The following is a 20,662-nucleotide window of genomic DNA, read 5'->3' on the forward strand; positions in this document are numbered from 1 at the left end:
TATATGTACATTTTAAAATGTAGGTTTACGATCAGTAAATTACACATGAATTATCTGATTTACTGCCGTCGCCTGACAGGTCATGCAACCAATATGTAATTCATACAAACAAAATAGTAATCTGATAACTCTGTTAATAGCCAACACTGATAATGAATGTTAAGAAATTTCAAATTTGTTCGGTAATACTGAATACAACACCATAACAGCTATCATGTTTTAATGGTGATTTATAAAGAAGAAATTACAACATTCAAAAAAAGGTATTGTCTCTCATATAAAAAATATAACAGCGAGTCTGTAAATAAGCAAGAAAAAAGTTATGTACATTGGTTTTCAGACTGAATTACTTACAATATACGCTTATATACATAGTAGGCTTTGTTTGTTTTTGAAACAAATCCACTTGTGCTTAAGAGCCACAGGCCTCAATCATTGTTACTCCATTACAAAACGCAAAAATCTGATTTAATACAAAGATTTTTGCTCTAGACTTCACAGACATTTAATGTGTCTCTTTATAAATTAGAATTCAACATACAAACCAATCAAATTATTTACGACTAGTTTAGAGATTCTCAATTAGTGGCTTGCATGCTTCAGATTAAGATATGAATTTCCAAATAAATCCCTCTTAATATTACATAGCATTGTTTAAAACACAGCTATTGCCAAAAAAAACCACTGCACACTTGGACCTCAAATGGTATGCTAGACACACAAACTCGGAAAGAGAAACTGACGTCTGACGTTTGGATGGCGTGAATACCACAAAACATTTTCCTCCACAACATACAGCTTGCAAAAACATAGACATCTTAAATGCTGTAGCTACATACATTATATCATGTCGAACGGCTTAGTTTACAGTTTCCCAGGCCACCACATTTGACCTTAATGCTAACACTCGAGCTCTACAAGCAGAATGACAACATGGCATAAAGCATAAAGGGCAAAGCTAAACATGAAGGAGTTGATATGGCATGCAGAGACATTGTCCTTCGTGCTATGGTCCAAGACAGGTCCAAACACTAGTCTAAGGAGGGGTGTGTGTAAATCCTTGCTTCCGACGCAGCTAGTTACTGTCATGTCTCTGAATCTTTGATGCGCCAACTGACGCTCTGTCTTCGTAGTGTCGTTTTAAAGCGATCGCCCCTCTCCCTGAAAACAAAAACAGTAAGGTTATACAGTTGAAGTCAAAAGTGTACATGCACCTTGCCGAATCTGCAAAATGTTAATTATTTAACTAAAATGAGAGGGATCATATAAAATGCATGTTATTTTTTATTTAGTACTGACTTGAATTAGATATTTCACAAAGAAGTGGTTTTCATATAGTTCAATTTAATAGTTAAATAATAGTTAAATAAAAAAAAAATGACCCTGTTCAAAAGTTTACATACACTTTATTCTTACCTGAATGATCCACAGCTGTGTTTTTTTTTTGTTTATTGATAGTTGTTCATGAGTCCCTTGTGTGTCCTGAACAGTTAAACTGCCTGCTGTTCTTCAGAAAAATCCTTGAGGTCCCACGAATTCTGTTTTTTCAGCATTTTTGTGTATTTGAACTCTTTCCAACGGCGACTGTATGATTTTAGGATCCATCTTTTCACACTGAGGACTCATATGCAACTATTACCAAAGATTCAAACACTCACTGATGCTTCAGAAGAAAAAAAAAAAAAAAAAAAAAAAAAATAGCAAAGCATTAAGATGCTGGGGGTGAAAACTTTTGAACTGAATGAGATGTGTACATTTTTCTTATTTTACGTAATGTTTTTTTTTTTTTTTCATTTAGTACTCCCCTTTAGAAGATACAGAAGATAAGTACAGAAGACAAAAATAAGTAACATTTACCCTGATCTTCAAATTCAAAAAGTTTTCACCCCCGGCTCTTAATGCGTCATTTGTCCTTCTGACGCATCAGTGAGCATTTAAACCTTCTGTAATAGTTGCATATGAGTCCCTCAGTTATCCTCAGAGTGAAAAGATGGATCTCAAAATCATACAGTCACTGTTGGAAAGTGTTCAAATAGACAAGAATCTGTGGGACCTGAAGGATTTTTCTGGAGAACAGCAGACAGTTTAACTGTTTAGGACAAACAAGTATCAAGAAACAAAAAAAAAAAAAAAAAAAATTATATATATATATATATATATATATATATATATATAGACTCACTTCAAAAACAAGTAAAACATACTACTACCGCCCTTAAATTTGATGAATAGCCCTGATTTTAAAAAGGCTGTGCTTTCATCAAAATATAATCCTTCACAAACATGAGGTAAACCCTCTTTTTAATCCATGATTGGGTGTGTTTGAACTAGTCTGTCATTGACTTGTGTTATATACAAATCACAGCAAACAAGTGTAGTTCAGTTAAATAAAAACATTTGAGGCCACACTGACTGAGACATAAAACAGCATTGTGATTTAAGACAGCTTGAGTTTAGAGTCCTCTGAAAGAGTTTGGACAGAACTCACCTCTCTGTGACTGTTTGCGAGCTTGTCCAACCATACCAACACCCGAGTAACCTAGATTAGAAAGAAAGACATCCTGTTAAAGCAGCCAAAAGCCTGTTTGACACTTCACATGTCAGCAGCGTTTATTATATTTTAAAACCCATGCAGCTGAATCAATACACACCTGGTTGTGGTTGCACAATGTTTATAGACTGTTGATCACAGGACATTGGAAATGGTAAGAACTCTGAATGAGAATTTGCTGGTGATGGATGCACTGGTAGATAAAAGGTAAATAAGGTAAATGAACCAAACTGACAATATGCAGTGTCAGAAAGCTCTCATATTTAATCAAAAATATCTTAATGTCTGTTCCAAAGATGAACGAAGGCCTTACAGGTTAAGGGTGAGTAATTAATGTCAGAAGATGACATCTACAGAGATGGATTATAAGATGACAATGTGCTTGTTGGTATACCTGTAATTTGATTGGTCTCCTGTGTGTTGTCTCCTGAGGAAGGACCTGCTCCGTTACCATCTCCATTATTGGTTATGTTGGATGGAACAGTTGCAAGGAGCCCTGAGAAGCATCATGAGAAGATTCAATAAACCCAAGCCACAACATCCGCTTTTTAAATAGGACAAATCAATCAACAATAGAACTAAGGGTGTGTTCACACTTGTCATGTTTTCTTCTATTAAAACAAACTCTTGCGCGATTGCTCTGTTAGTGCAGTTCGTTAGAGTAAGTGTGAACGCTGCCATCCGAACCCTGGTGTGCACCAAACAAGCGGACCGAGATCGCTAAAAAAATGGGTCTTGGTCTGCTTCCAAACGAACTCGGACTTAAATTTGACTTAAAGCGGCAATCAGCAGACCTATCAGTGAATGGGTACTTTTTGATGTCATACACCCGCCGCGCCGCTTTAAGTCGAACACACATTTAAATGTTTTTTGGAGTGTTATATACAAAATATACGCCATTCAACCGACTAATCAGGTTGGAAACATATCACTATGTCTTTAGGTTCAGTATCTTTAGGTTTGCTGTCAAAAATGCCAGTGTGAACACTAAGTAGACCAGGACCAAATGTATCCTTTTCCTTTTCGGTCCGGACCAAATTAACTTAAACCGAACTACAAATGTGAACTCACCCTAAATCAAGTTCAATCATTAATTTAGATCTTTAAAACTTGGGGTTTTGAAAACGGTCTGCATTTTCTTACCGAGGCCCCGGTAGCAGGACAGCTGCTGGTAGATCTGCTTCATTCGCTCGATGTTTATCCTGCTGGCCTCAGCGTGATTAACCATGGGTTTGGGGTAGTGCACTCCGATTATGCACTTTGCGACCTTCTGAACACTTTCTGGGGCATTCCATGGGTCATAGATGAATTTGGCAGGGAAGCCCCTCAATATGGGTAAATAGCGTCTGTAATGATAATAACAATAATAAAAAAAATCAGCTTTCAAAGATAATGATCTCAGTATAGAACGAAACTGGTCATTCATATTGAAAGATTTTTTCACTCCTGGATTAAAATTTCCTGATAATTTACTCACCCCAATGTCATCCTAGATTGTGTCTTTTTTTTCTTCAGTCGAAAAGAAATTGAGGTTTTTGAGAAAATCATTCCAAGATTTTTCTCCATATAGTGGACTTCAATGTGGATCAGCAGGTTGAAGGTCTAAATTGCAGGTTCAAAGGGCTCTACATGATCCCAGCCAAGGAGTAAGGGTCTTATCTAGCCAAACTATTGTCCATTTTCTAAAAAAAAATAAAAATGTATATACTTTTTAACCACAAATGCATCTACGTCTTCGAAACATTACGTTATCAAGTTGGAAAGGTCACACATGGTTAGTTTTTGCGTTTGTGTATTTTGGTTAAAAAAAAAAAAAACGTAGGGTAGGGCGAAAAACTCCATGTCATTTTCTCCTCCAACTTCAAAATCATCCGACATCATTGTTTTAATTTTTGTTTTTGTTTTTTTGTTAAGGGTGCTTTACTTTCTTTGCATGTTTGCTTTGTAAATACTGGGTCGGTACTTCTGCTTATGTCACATGTGACCTTTTCAACGTAATGTGTGAGGTTGTGGGCGCAGAGCTAGCGCAAGATGAGCATTTGTGATTAAAAAGTATATAATATTGTAATTTTCTTAGAAAATGACAGATTGTTTAGCTAGATAAGATCCTTATTCCTCAGCTGGGATCATGTAGAGCATTTTGAAGCTGCATTGACGTTGCAATTTGGAACTTTATGGAGAAAATATGGAGAAAAATCCTGGAATGTTCCCCCAAAAACCTTTCTATCTTTTTGACTACAGAAAGAAAGACAAGAACATCTTGGATGAGTAGAATGAGTAAATTTTAAATTCTGGAGTGAACTAATCCTTTAAACTGAATATGAAGGGATCAAGAGTGGCACCTTATATAGTCTCCATTAGGGTCAGTGCGTCGACCGAACCCTACTGGACAGTAACAGTGAAAGAACTGCTGGAAGAATGAGCTGCACGAAAGCCACATCCAGCTTCCAGCATTGACACTCCAGTCTGCATCCAGCAACAACTCCTCAAACACCTTCAAAAAAAAAAAAAAAAAAAAAAAAAAGTCAATATACAGTCTAACGCAGAAAACAACAACAACAGATCTTTTACTGAAATCCAGTATTGCACTACCTTCATGCCCTCTTCCCAGCTGATCCACAGGTCTCCACGTGTGAGGAAGCAAGCAACAGCATGTCTGGCCAGATGGTGGATCCACCCCTCCTGCCTCAACTGGGTCATTATGGCATCAATCCACGGGAAACCAGTCCGGCCCTCTGCCCATTTTGCCAGAGCTTCGGGGTTCCTGTCCCAGGGGATCTGCACGCAGATGGGATTGAACTCCATTTTGTCAAAGTGTGGGTTGTTAGTGGCAGCCGTGTAGAAGAACTCTCGCCAGAGCAGCTGACCATAAAGAGACAGTGGTGGGAGGCTGTTTTTCTTGACCTACAAAGCATGAATAAGGTAAATTGTCCGCCACTTATGATCAGTTAGAACAGTAACTTAAATGTCAGAGTAAGACAGTGCTGTTCTCTTTACCTTTCTGTAGAGGTCTGTGAGTTTGAAATAGAAAAGTCTACAGGAGAGGCAGCCAAACCGGAGGTAAGGGCTCAGACCTGTGGGGCTGGCCAGCAAGGAATTAGCATTCATTCTGGGACGCTCGAAATTAGCCACCCAAGCCTGAAAAAGAGCCCCAATAGAATGTGGTTAATATATAAGGCTCATATGCTCACCAACACTGCATTTATTTACAGTAAATACAGTAATATTGTGAAATATTGTTACACTTGTTGAACTGTTTTCTATTTTATTATACAATTTAAAATGTAATTTATTCCTGTGATCCAAAGCAGTATTTTTAGCGGCCATTACTCTAGACTTCAGTCACATGATCCTTTAAAATCATTGTAATATGCTGATGCTCAAGAAACATTTCTTAATATCCATGTTAAAAACATTTGTGCTGCTGAATATTTTTGTGGAAACCATGATATTTTGTTTTAAGGATTTAATGAATAGAAGTTTCTAAAGAAGAGCATTGATTTGAAATGTACATTAATATGTAACATGACAAATATCTGTGTCACTTTTAATCAATTTAATCCATAAACTTCAATGCATTAACTATATTTAATGCATATAGTTTATGTTTATATTTTGAATTTATTTTATTTTTTATAATTTCTGCATTCGTGTTAAGTTTAGTCAATTGTGTTTTTGTCTTCTATATTATTCCCCCCCCCCCACCCCCCAAAGATATTTAAAAGTGGAGGAAACCCTCCCTTCTGGGTCACACTCTGCAGCAACCTGTGTTTCTGTACGACTGTCTGACCTTTCTTGCAAGAAATAAACCTTTAAAAAGACCCTAAGAGTGAATTTGTCTCTTAAGTGATGAGTCGTTTGATTTTTTTGCCACGACACTAGTCAAAAGTTTTTGGACAGTAAGATTTTTGTTTTTTTAAATAAGTCTCCTTTACTCACAAGCCTGTATTTATTTGAACCAAAATTCAAGTTATAGAGTACATGTTTACCTTTCTCTCCAGGTGTCTCTCTAGTCGAGTCAGAGCTTCAGTCTCTCCACCAGGCCACACAGCAGAGGACAGTCCATCCGTTTCAAAACCTGAAGACACAAACACTCGTTCAAAACCTCATTTACAGCAGACACTTGCACACATATGTAAAGAAAGGGAACACAGGTGTCTCACCAAGCTCTTCCAGTGAGGGAACGCCAAACTTGTCGTCATGGTCGTCGCTGACTGGTGTGGCGCATTTGCCCATGACTTCGGCCGTTATAGTCTCCGCTGGTATTTCCACAGGATCCATTCTGCTAATGAGCGTCTGGAATCTTTTATAGGTGAGAGGAGATTGTCCTCCATTTAACTCTATGATCCTAGAAGCACAGAGAGAACACATGGGACAATTCTTAGAATATGCACACAATATTATGGCTTTTAAAGGTTGTCATGTATTACAATATTTAGTATATTAAATGCTATTGCTTTTTGATATTCATATGGAAGATTAAAACAACTCTGTATCTGTGACGTCTCAGTTTATGTTCTTACTAAAGAGTTAACTATCAGGCATGATGGGCAACAGCTTCCCACAGAACTGCTGGTAGCTATGTGGGAGTCACATGGGCATATGGCAACGATTACAGATACTAACTTGTCCAGATCATATAGTGTGTGGGAGATCCTGACGAAGACTTCTACCCCTGCCTCAGTGGCCAGCTTCTTAATGGCTGCATCACGATCCTTCCCGAAGGGCTCGGAGTCGTACTCATATGACAGCCTGGTGATTTTCCACTCCTAAAAAAAAAAAAAAAAAAGAGAGATAGAGAGTCAAATAAGGGACAGACACAGAACAACATGTACTGGCAGAGAGTTTACACTAAACTGTTGAATAGGCTTTAAGCAGTCTGTTCGCTGACCTTAAAAAGTCTTGGAAAGACATCCGTTGGTTGTCCTCTGATGACAAAGAGGCGAGAGTTAAGTTTGCGAAGACTGGCATCTAGGTCTTCAAGACACTGCAGCAAAAACCTGTAATATAATAATCAAATTTGAATTAATCACAAGGAAATTAAACAGTAGTTTAGATAGACAAAGTTAATCGTAATCTCTTGCAGGAACAGGAGAGAGATTTTTATGACTTGTCCAGCAGAGGGCACTAACAGACTAAAAGTATGAAAAACACAGTGGTTATTTTCTGCATTTCATGATCTGTGTTCAGTGTACTACTTTACTGCCTACTATTTCATAAAATAGAAAGTGAAAACAGACATTATGCAGCAATAAAAGCTGCTTAATAGGGTGCAACACCTGTGTTTCTTAAAGGGACAGTTCATCCAAAAATGAAAAAAGATATTTTGAAGAATATTGACAGTAGCCATTAGGGTGATAACGACAAAAAAAAGATATCTCAATATTTTCTGAAATTTTGTTGATAACGATAATTAGTTGATATTTTTGCTGAGCCTGTTATTGTGCTGATATTTTAGCAGGTTTAAGACTGCCGTGGTCAGCTGACTCTCAGAGCTTTTGATATTTTTCATATTCTGTGCAGTGGTTATTTGACAGGAGTAACAGAAATTAACTTTCCAAATAAGTTTAAATTGATTTTTTACCTTTTATGGGTATTTTACCTTTATAAGGCCATTTTTTCCCAACCTAATTAAATGTATGCATCATCTTTTATGTCAGATTCTTACATTTAATTAATAAATTGAAACACTATAGGGCTGTTAACAATCAAATGGAATCAGTGTCTAGAAAATTTGAGTTTGCAATGCAGAATCTGCATCTGAAGTGGCAATTAGATGCATTTACACACACCGTTTAATGCAGGACACGAATGCAGCTAACCTGCAGTTACAAATGCACAAATAATGTTTTTATGTTTAAAAAAACAAACAAACCTGGATACTGATATTTGAAAAGATTTGGGGGGAAAAAAGGAAAAATATACTATAAATATAAAGCTAAATCACCATTAGGTGGCAGCAAATCACTGAGTCATTCAAATGACGCTGCCGTGTGTTGCTCAGAGGTGATATTAACTATAACAGATGATGTAAATATAAAAGACATTTAAAAGTCGTATTGAATTTGAGGAATTCTAAATGTATTTTTTATTTTTATGACTAAATCACGCAGTGAAAGCGTGAACTCTAAATGTGCTCATGTAATAGTCTAACCTACATCTCAGTGCATGCATGTGTGTTTTTACGTGCTTTCAGGATGTGTCATCACTGGACGTAAAGCAACCCTGCTGAAAAAAACTGCTAAAACCAGCCAACCAGGGAGACCAGCTAAAACCAGCTACTTCCAGCTTAAACCAGCTAAGACCAGCCAACCAGCCTAGGCTGGTTTTAGCTGTTTTTTTCAGCTGGGAATGCCACTGAACTGAAATAAACGCTCATATTTTACTGATTATTGCTACTGAAAATGGTCAGTTATTGTCATGTTTTGGCCTTTACTAATCAGTCTGACCAAAAAAAAAAAAACATTTGGAGTACTATAGACTGCCAAAAATTACAAAAAAATAAATAAAGGAGAAGGGTGCGAAAAACTGTGAGGAACAAAATGTGTTTGTGGTTGGCCAAACTGAATCAGGATTTCAAGAATCTGGACAACATTCGGGTTTGTTCTTTTCATTTCCAGTCAGGTAGGTGAAACATTAGGCTAATATTTTAATTATTACTGCTTGTACGTATCTTTACCACCTATTAGTTTGTCAAAACATTGTGCCCTTTCCAGCTTACCAAGTGCTTCTCTATATGACTTAGCAGCTTCCAAACATCTCTATACTTAATAATGTCAAATCACATAATGTTTAAACTACGATATGGAAAAAATACTATGTAAGGCAATGGCTGCCATAAACTGTTAATAACATTCCTAAAAATATCTTCTTTTGTGCTCAGCAGAAGAAAGAATATAGGTACAGGTTTGGAACAGCTTAAGGGTGAGTAAATGATGACAGTATTTTCATTTTTGGGTGAAAAATCCCTTAAACCTTTTAAACTTCAAGGCCCCTTCATTGTCCACAACAACAGTCAAAAGCCCTTACACCAAATTTTGCTTTCGAGACTTTATTTGATCTATTGGAGCTCCTATATTTGGTACATTAAAAGGTAATTATACTTCAAACTAAAACAATTCAATTTTAAGACTTTTTTAAGAAGTTTTAAGAGCTGAATGTGTTAACCCAGTTAAAAACTCTACCTTGTATCTGGTCCTGGACACATAAAATACTACGCAGGATTTTCTTGTTGGCTGCACTGAATATATAACATAATAAGGGCATGATATAAGAATATAATCCTGTCTGAGTGAGAGTTAAGAGTTCCCTCTTGTGGGACTGTGTATCAGCAGCATTCAGCTGAGCTTGTCTGCACCCCTTCCTAAAGACGTCTGAGCTGTTACAGCACACCCGCGGGTCAAGATGATGAATCAGCTCTCACATTCTCAAAGTCACAGCCGGTTTAATTTATCTGTATATGAAAGCACACGTACAGCTTGTTCTACACGTCAGCATTACATGGTTTGTTTTCCAGTAGAAATTTTGGCTTGTTAAAAAAAATGATTGAACAGCAAACCTTTTCAACATTGATGATAATAAACATTTAATCAACAGCAAATCATTAGAATGATTTCTTAAAGATCACGGGACACTAAAGTCAGAAGCAATGGCTGATGAATATTTAGCTTTGCCATCAAAAAATAAATATTTAACAGCTTTTAAATTGCAATAATATTTTGAAAATATTACTATTTTTCAGGTAGTTTTAATCAAATAAATGCAGCCTGGGTGAGCATCAATAATATTTCAGAAAAAAAATCATACCAGACCTGCAAACTCATCAGAGGAAAAAAGGTGACAGTGACCGCGGTGGTGTGTGTTTGTGTGTGTGTGTGTGTGTGTGTGTGTGTGTGTGTGTGTGTGTGGGGGGGGGGGGGGGGTTAATGGGGGAGTTCAGTATAAATTATATTATACTGAAAAACATTATTTTTTCCTTCTTGGCCTGGACAAGGGTTTCACAAACACATGCACGCAAACGCCATGGAGAGAAACTGAAATACATTCACAAACTATTTAATATATTTTACAGTTATAAAGATAAAACTTAAAAGATGTAGTTATTAAATTATATGAAATATTTCAATATATAGGAATTATCGATTCATATTGAGTGCATTATTTAATTTTTATACCATCAATATTTCACGTATTTGTAGTGAACTATATATAAGTATTTAAATAATTCACCCTTATAGGCTGTTTGTGTGTAAGCTTAATGTCTTTCTGCACTTGCTATATATATATATATATATATATATATATATATACACACACACACACACACACACACACACACACACACACACACACACACACACACACACACACTTAAGGGAGGTAAAAGTATTACAATTTATTATACTAGATATTGTATAATAAATCAAAAAGAAAGCCGTCTTGAAAAATATAGGGAGTTTAAAAGGCAGCTGCATAATAAATAATCCTCTGCTGCCATCTATTGGTTATATGGGTCATTCCATATTATTTTTAAAAAGACGTTGTTTTCTGCGAAAAGTCATTTTGTCCGATGCAGTTTTTTATGAATGAAAAATGAGTCCTTGAAGTACATTTTATTTCACAGCTGTAGAGTTGGAAAATAATAAAGGCTTTAAAATATTGTGATAAGATTTTAAAAATGTGTTCATGACTTTGAAGGCAAGTTAGTGATTATCAAGAATACGATTAAGATGTCCTTGAAGAGAAGTATGGCTTGCTAGCTAACGTTAGCCTAAACACGTTATGATAGTGTTTAGCTGTCAGCATTTAAATGTGCAACTATGCAGATATGGAGAGTACGGGATTGCAAGGCTCCGCATTTAATTGATGTGTTGTTAAATAATAAGAAACTGAATGTTCACGCCGCTAACATTGTTTATAATGTTGCAATTATCATTTTTCTCAGTTTCTGATAAGAACGAGGCAGAAGATCAGTCTCAAGAGTGTCCACATAATATATAGCACATATAAAACGAGCTGCTTATCTTTATGCAGAAGTCCTAAAGAACGCTCCGTGCATACGGTCATTTAAATTTCCATCAGAGTTTCCACATTAGGTCAGGTGTCTCTTGACAGGCGCGAACACAGATGGCAGTGTGTTTCAAGATACTGAAGCAAGCGCTGAGATTGGTCCAGGAAAAATGTCATTTATAAGAATTGTCCAATAATGGCCTACATGGCACGCAAGCCCACCCCCACCTCCCTCTCTTGACAGGCGCGAGCTCAGTTGAGATTCCCGATCGGCCCAGATGTCAACTAACGCAAGAAGACCACCCCCCCCCCCTCCCTCCCTAAAAAAACTCTCCGGTTCTACACGATTCACGTGAATGACCCAATTGACAATGAAAACGGCGATTGTCGCCGAAAAGCGACTAGTTTGCAGGTATGTCATACAGACTCAAAACTGAATGGCAGTGTATATACATATTTACCACTTAAAGTAAAATTATTAATACCTTCAGATTTTGTTTTAGAGCTTTTCACTGTAAAGATAGCAGCACAGTAGAAATAAGTACAGCTTGCTGTCGAGCTGGACTGAACAAAAGGCTGTACACATGTACGTAAATTCAAAGGTATTACTAGGACATCAGCCAGGGTGTCTTTGACACATAGACCTATTATAAAAGAACGAAAGCTTTTCAGGGCAATTCAGAGGACCTTTCAAAAGAAGCCTATGTGTGGGCTGTAATTTTGGTTACAGTTTATCAACAATAAATAGGAGTGATGGCATACCGTAGGCGAGAGGCTGTTTGAAGGAGGTGGAAATGTAGGTCAGTGCTGAAAGGGGAATGAGGTAATAGCATCTACTACCACACTGACCTACTTCCTCACGTCGTGCACCGGGGGAGAGGAAAGGTGGCTGAGCTGTACGTTACATCACAACTCTGCCATGAGGGTGACCGCTCAAGCATCTCACAAGGATATCCCACCGCATTGTACACTCTTGTAAAGATACATCCACTCAGCTCTAACAGTATAGGCCAAAAGAACGGAAGTTTCATACTGCGACAATACCACTGGTATTGTACAAGTCCTTCCAAAGGGACAAAACCAACTCAAATTTAATTTAATTAAATGGTCTTTCAAATAACTAGATTAAAAAAGGCTACTCATGGACAACAAATATCATTTGAATTGAAAAATAAGCTTACAGCTAATAAATAAATAAACAAACAAATTGGCAATGTAAAGCTTCTTCAAGCTATAAACACAAACTTCCTTATTACACAGCTAACTCTGCTACATACGGAGCTATTCACATTCAACCAATAAAACAAACAAACAAAACAAAAACAGGTCATGAAGAGGTCATGAAAGATCATTTTCACCATTCAGATGCACCTGCACACTCAATTCAGCTTTTAAAATCCTAATCTCAACCTACATTAAAAAATATGCAGAAGTTATCATCACTAATGTTTAAACACTAATTCCATAAAATTAACTAGTATCTTTATTTTTGTTACTAGTACTTTATAGGAATAATCCAATACCGGCTAGTACTTTTTTTTTTCAGTAGTATCTATTGATTGAGAACTAGTCACTATCAGTTGAAGTCAAAAGTTTACATACACCTTGCAGAATCTGCTAAATGTTTTTTACCATAATAAGTAGGGCTGGGTATCGTTCCAAAATGTTCGATACCGATACCGATACCGATACCCTGAATTCGATACCGGTTCCGAACGATACTTTTTTCGATACTTTTATTTTAAGAAATGTATTTTAACAAGATTACTTTTTCAGGATGTTTGTGTCACTTTCACATCAGGCTTATCTCTAAGACCAATAAACAAAGGAACAAAAGCACAAAATGAACAAAGTGTAGTTAACACAATATATCAGTGAACAGTTTTAACTCAATCAGATTTAAGTATTAGTGATGCTCACTGCTGCTTAAAGGTTTAGTTCACCCAAAAATTTTAATTCTGTCATTAATTATCTACAAATGAAGATATTTTGGATTTAATCCAAGAGCTTTCTGATCCTCCCATAGATAAATCTTTGAATAAAGTTATTTTTGTTTACTTTGCACACAGAAGTATTCTCGCAGCTTCATATAATTATGATTGAACCACTTATATCACATTGACTTATTTTGACTATGTTTTTGGTTCCTTTCTGGGCATTGAAAATGCATATCCAGTAAATATAGGAGGATCAGAAAGCTCTTGGATTAAATCCAAATGATCTTCATTTGTGTTCTGAAGATAAACAAAGGTCTTATGGGTTTGGAACAACATTAGGGTGAGTTATTAATGACAGAATTTTCATTTTTTGGTGAACTAACCTTTTAAGATCACCTGAAATCACTCAACAGTTCTTCTTCAGAAAAAATAGCATGTAGCACCGATATTGATTCTTCGTGGTCGATTTTGATTGCTGATGTTTTACAAGCAAATGGGCTGATTCTGAAAGCCTTTTTAATATATTTAGTTACACAGCAAGGGACAAGAATGAATGATAATATGAGTACATGAACAATATGTTTATTTTCTCTATTATAGGTACAGCCATTTACATTAGAGGCAACCACTGCATTAAGATTAAAATCTAAATAAGTGACAAAATATATTATAAATAACAAAAAATAAACGACACAAAATAGGCTACTCTTTCAAAATTCAAAGTGCAAACAGAGACCGAATCTTCAAGCATGATACAGAGCTATTAATAGACAACTACACAACTTATTAGCCCACATACTAATAACAGCTTCGATATTTTATGTAGCCTAATTTGCGCGCATTGGGGAGATCGTTCTCTAAACGTGGGGCATTAAAAATGCTTTAAGTGCGTGTGCGCGTCTTACTTTTGGTTTCGTTTCAATGATCCCGCGAAACTCGGCGGTGATGAGCGTGCATTCTACAATACAAGAGATTACTTTAACAAAACCTTTTGAAAGTGGGAGGACACAAACGGGATTTTGAAAAGCGTGTCCCCAGTGAAAATTATGCCCCTGCGTGAGTGCAACTCTGCCGCTGAGTTATCGTTTGATGTGAATGTATGTCGCGTTGTACCTATACTGAGATTATATTGAGACTGAGGCGCCAGAATTGTATCTGACAGAATGTGTCAGGTGCGCGATATCCTTTTTACAAATATTGCATCGCACGCTGTTGCCGTCAATATTGGCATAATGTAGCAATACTTTTGATCGCTTAAACATCGTTTGCGTTAAATGTATGCTATGCTTTAAAGTATAGTGTACATTACAGCCTCATATTTGACATGCTCTGGGCGAGTGGGCGTAACCGCCGTAAACTATTGATTTTCAAGGCAGCCTCGCCGCAGCTAATCACCAGCATTTGATCCGGGCACGTTAAAGATACCGTACGTTTTCTAGCTCACTGACGTTGACAAGATTATATCCTTGGGTATCGAAATTTGGTACCGAACGAAAATGATTTTTTCGATACTCGATAGTATCGAGACAATTCGGTCGGTGCTTAAAAAGTATCGAACTCGATACCCAGCCCTAATAATAAGAGGGATCATACAAAATGCATGTTATTTTTATTTAGTACTGACTTGAATAAGATATTTCACATAAAATACATTCACATATAGTCCACAAGAGAAAATAATAGTTGAATTTATAAAAATGACCCTGTTCAAAAGTTTACATACGCTTGATTCTTAATACTGTGTTGTTACCTGAATGTGATAGTTGTTCATGAGTCCATTTTATTTCTCCTGAACATTTTAACTGCCTGCTGTTCTTCAGAAATATCCTTCATGTCCCACAAATTATGTTTTTTAGCATTTTTGTGCTAAAACGCTCACTGATGCTTCAGAGCCGGGGGTGAAAACTTTTTAAAGATCAGGGTAACTTTACTTATTTTGTCTTTTGGAAAACATGCAAGAATCTGTAGCTTCTGAAGGGCAGTACTAAATGAAGAAATATGCTATATAGGCAAAATAAGAAAAATCTTCATTCTGTTCAAAAGTTTTCACCCCCTCTGGCTCTTAATGCATTGTGTTTCCTTCCGGAGCATCAGTGAGCGTATGAACCTTCTTTAGTAGTTGCATATGAGTCCCTCAGTTGTCCTCAGTGTGAAAAGATTGATATCAAAATCATACAGTCACTGTTGGAAAGGGTTCAAATACACAAAAAATTGCTGAAAAAACACAGAATTTGTGGGAGTATTAAGAATCAAGCGTATGTAATTATTTGAACAGTGTCATTTTTATAAATATAACTATTTTATCTTATGGACTATATGTAAACATCTTTTACATGAAATATCTTATTCAGGTCAGTAATAAATAAAAAATAACATGCATGTTGTGCGATCCATCTTACTTTGGTAAAATAATTAACATTTTGCAGATTCTGCAAGGTGTATGTAAACTTTTGACTTCAACTCTCTTTGAAATTGAAATTGAAAATGGTCCCAATTTATATTATGTATGAATGAATGAATGAATGATGCATTTATATAGCGCTTTCGTTGTGTATTGCCGTACACCCAAAGCGCTTTACAATCATATGGGGGTTCTCTCCTCAACCACCACCAGTGTGCGGCATCCACTTGGATGATGCGTCGGCAGCCACAGTACAACGGTGCCGGTGCGCTCACCACACACCAGCTACAGGTGGAGAGAAGAGAGTGATATAGCCAATTCAATGAAAGGGGATTATTTGGAGGCCATGATTGACTAGGGCCAGTGAAGGGAATTTGGCCAGGACACCGGGGTTACACCCCTACTCTTTTTACGAGAAGTGCCATGGGATTTTTTATGACCACTGAGAGTCAGGACCTCAGTTTAACGTCTCATCCGAAGGACGGTGCTTTTTACAGTATAGTGTCCCCATCACTATACTGGGGCATTAGAACCCATATAGACCACAGGGTGAGCACCCCCTGCTGGCCTCACTAACACCTCTTCCAACAGCAACCTAGTTTTCCCAGGAGGTCTCCCATCCAGGTACTGACCAGGCTCAGCCCTGCTTAGCTTCAGTGAGCAACCTGTCTTGGGCTGCAGGGTGATATGGCTATGGCATTATATATATTAGGTGGCATTATATATATTAGGTGGCATTATATATATTAGGTGGCATTATATATATTAGGTGGCCTTAACTACTATGTACTTAGATTTAAATTAATAATTTGGTACAATGCACTTATTACGTACATACATGATTTTACATTGTACTTATAATTAAAAAAAACACCTGCATGTAATTACGTAATTAATTTTGAATTTATAATTACACTGTTGACCCATCCCTTACACCTTAATCCTCCCTTAAACCTACCCATACCACCAAACCGGTCCCTAACCTTACCTGTATCCCTCCCTGTATCCCTGAACACAATAAGTACACTGTAATGGTCAAGGCCACCTAATATAAAGTGGGACCTCAATCAATATTAGCCTAGTATTGATTATATAGTAGTAGTATTCATACAATAGGTACTAGTGAAATCACTCAAGTTTACTGAATAGATGATATAAATATTGGCACCAGATAACTACTTCCACTTCCACAAACTGTGCATTTATGCCACTAAATTTTATGTGGGTCTACAGTTATTCACTTTACCAGCACATATCCCAGTTTATGCTGATACCGTACACTAGAAATTGTACTAGTACTTCTCTTTAGTCACTAGCAACTATTCCAGTTTTGCTAGTGCTTATACCTTTTGTAACAAGACATGGGTACCAGTATAGAGCACGCAAGAATAAATATTAGCACTTGATGAGTAATGACTAGTAATACTGGAAAAGGCAGGCCTACCAACAACTGCAATACATACTAGATTGAAGTGAACAGTTATTATCCTCACCATAGATTGACATTGAATTTAATTGCTAAAACACTACTAATTTAAACATATTTGTTAAATCAGACAATAGAGAGTTTTCACGATGCATTATCAATCGGCCATATTGGCAGCACTGAACATAAACAACGAAACAAATAAATCTAGCATATTTTGCTGATTATTGCTGCTGAAAATGATCAATTATTGTTATGTTTCTGACTGTACTAATCGGTTGTATCAGGAAAAATATTTGGATTACTATAGACTGCTAAACGTTATTACAAATCAAGAACAAGAGTGCAAAAACTGTCTGAGGAACAAAAGACGTTTATGGTTCGCCAAATCAAACCAGGATTGCCAGGGCAAGAATCTTGACAACATTCATGTTTGTTCTTATCATTTCCAGTCAGGTAGGTGAAATATTAGGCTAATATACTCATTAATACTGCTTGTACATATCTTTACCACCTATTGACTTTAGTTTGTCAAATTATTGTGCCTATTCCTGCTTACTAAGTCCTTCTCTATATGATTAAGCAGCTTCCACACATTTTTTTCATGGGTTAGACAGCATAAGCTAGCAGAACAACGTATTCAGTAGTACATTAACCGTGCAATCCATGCTGTTGTTTACATCCGAATATCTCAGTAGTACATTAACCGTGCAATCCATGCTGTTGTTTACATCCGAATATCACCAGTATGGCCGTGTATCCGGGTAACTGACCAAATTTCAACTAGTAAATTGTTACCTAATATTGGTGGCTTGGTAAAACTACTAAATCCAAATGGAATATGTAATTTTTAATTATTAAAACTTGATGGTTTGTAATGGTGTTTGTAGTAGGAAGCCATTAGTATTTCTGTGATAGTTTTTATTTATTTAAGCAGGGTATAATTTAACAGATATCTGTCCCATCGAACAACTGCTAGTTAAAGTTAAAATATACATACTAGTTACTATTGTATTACTTAGTAATAAATAAATGCTATAATCATAAGTATAGACTTGGCTTGTCACATGATGTGATGTCTGCTCTCCTATGTTCTCTGCAAACACGCGTGAAGATCCAAATGAAACTCACCTCCATCGGTTGATTCCCACGTTGGACGATCCTGCAAACCAGGGGTCCAGTATGTAAACACATCTCAGGGTATCGCCTCCTATTATAGAGTCCCGCAGAGATGGGTTATCATGGAGCCTTAAGCCCTTCCTGAACCAGTGGATCGTATTGACCACCATTACTCCTAATGTTCCGCAGTCCCTTCTGAGATCACGAATGCTCCTCCAGCAACTTCCAAACTTGCCAACTCTGGACTTCTTAATTTAGGTCGGCTGTAAAGTTCGATCTGGTTAACGTACGTCTTTTTCAGCCTTGCTCAAGAAAAACTTTTCCCATGTTGAATTTGGATCTCTGCGTTCGTGCCTGCTGAATTACACAGCGAAAATTCATATAGTTGCTTTACACACCCTGTAATTGACACGATGCGTTTGCATCAGCGAGTTTACACTGTGTTTAAACTCGACGATTTAACAAAACACGCAGCACTAAGGTGTAAAACTAACGGATTGAAACTTAAAAATATCAAAAACACGCACCGTCAACAAAGAAAACACGCGAACGTCAACATGGACTCGCGAAGACACAACGGAAAAACAACAGGCGTTTAACTTCTTCCTAAAACGACAAATATGTACGTTTTCAGATTATATCCATATGTAAGAACATGTCCTCTATCCATACGACAGTACAAGCGTCGAATAGTCACACGATTGTTGTCCTTTAGTCGAATGTCAATTTTAATTCACCCCGTGAACCGTCAGCCATTAGTCGACTCCGCCCACTCACTGACGCAGTTGGCACATACGCAGCTGATTGGTCAGATCCGCATGGCATACGTAACAGAACATCACGTTTCCGAGGTGTGCTTTCGAAGACCCGCGCATTTTTGCGCTGATAACATCACAGATGGGGTAGATTTTGTCACGTTAGTGACATGTTCTCGAGTACATTTGACAATGAAGTGTAAATTAATAGTGCATTAAGATAAATGCGTGGAAAAAGCTTTTTGTGCTTATCTTACTGCTCGACTCTGATTGGACAGGGCGGTAGTACCCGGATAGGCACATGCACAGAGGCACAAGGGAACAGATGAGTTTTGTTATGGTAAATGTTTGTGCACTAGTGGTGGGACGTAACTTTTTTAAAGTGGATAAAATATTAAGGTCACATAATCACTTGAAATTTGAGGTAAACTAATAGCAATCTAATAATAAATTAGGCTTTGTAATTGTTATATAATAAATAATAAGATACTAGTAATGACAGGGGATGGTTGTCACAAGGGCTTTATATCGCGGTAAAAATTTTGAATCAAAAGTTTGATAACATAATATATTTTGTTGTTATTAATTTAGTTGTTTTTTAATAATTTTGTCCAAACTAAAATTACAATGTGACCCTGGACCACAAAACCAGTCGTAGCACGGGTATATTTGTAGCAATAGCCAAAAATACATAATATAGGTCAAACTGATCGATGTCAAAAATCATTAGGATATTAAGTAAAGATCATACTCCTTTAATATATTTTGTACATGTCCTACCATAAATATATCAAAACTTAATTTTTGATTAGTAATATGCATCGCTAAGAACTTCATTTGCACAACTTTAAAGGCGATTTTCACAATATTTAGATTTTTTTTGCACCCTCAGATTCTAGATTTTCAAATAGTTGTATCTCGGCCACATATTGTCATAACCTAACAAATCATACATCAATGGAAAGCTTATTTATTCAGCTCAACTTGTTTTGTGGTCCAGGGTCACATATTAATATATTATATAGATATGGGCAATCAAGTGAAAATGATGAAACCACACTGGCATAACTACAAAATTGGTGGGAACATGTTCTAGAGACTAGAATGTCAGTCATTAATACCAGGTTGGCTTTGTTGTCACATATGTTATCCACCTTTTTCTTTCGTAAGAGTTGGCGTGGCCATTTTGTAAATTTTATGGGCCTGGCTTCTGTTCTCTGCATCCAGCTATTTTTATCTGTACAAAACTACACGTTTTGCTGCTTAATATTGCAAATTGTTGTGTCTTACCATATTATTGTAATGTATTATCTTAAATATAAGCACACTGGATTGCAGTGCAAACAGTACCGTTTAACTTTGTCCCGGAATTCTCACCCATAGGATTGCTTCTGCTTTAAAGAAAAAGGTGGATATACACGTTTTATAAAGCCTTGATTTATTAATTTCACTGCTAATTAGCCA

General features: G+C 36.7%; 1 protein-coding gene across 1 annotated transcript; it reads right to left on the minus strand.

Moving 5' to 3' along the window:
- Positions 1-203: 203 nt before the first annotated feature.
- On the minus strand, positions 204-19,206 carry cry1b (cryptochrome circadian regulator 1b). Its single transcript, XM_073849989.1, has 13 exons — positions 18,456-19,206; positions 7,443-7,551; positions 7,178-7,320; positions 6,715-6,899; positions 6,541-6,629; positions 5,549-5,689; positions 5,144-5,455; positions 4,894-5,045; positions 3,695-3,897; positions 2,946-3,047; positions 2,652-2,744; positions 2,489-2,539; positions 204-1,161 (listed from the first exon to the last, which is right to left on the minus strand). The coding sequence occupies exons 1-13, from the start codon at positions 18,611-18,613 to the stop codon at positions 1,076-1,078; spliced, it is 1,824 nt and encodes a 607-aa protein (XP_073706090.1). The 5' UTR covers positions 18,614-19,206; the 3' UTR covers positions 204-1,075.
- Positions 19,207-20,662: the final 1,456 nt, after the last annotated feature.

Source organism: Garra rufa, chromosome 11 (assembly GCF_049309525.1).
Source record: "Garra rufa chromosome 11, GarRuf1.0, whole genome shotgun sequence".
Taxonomy (NCBI): domain Eukaryota; kingdom Metazoa; phylum Chordata; class Actinopteri; order Cypriniformes; family Cyprinidae; genus Garra; species Garra rufa.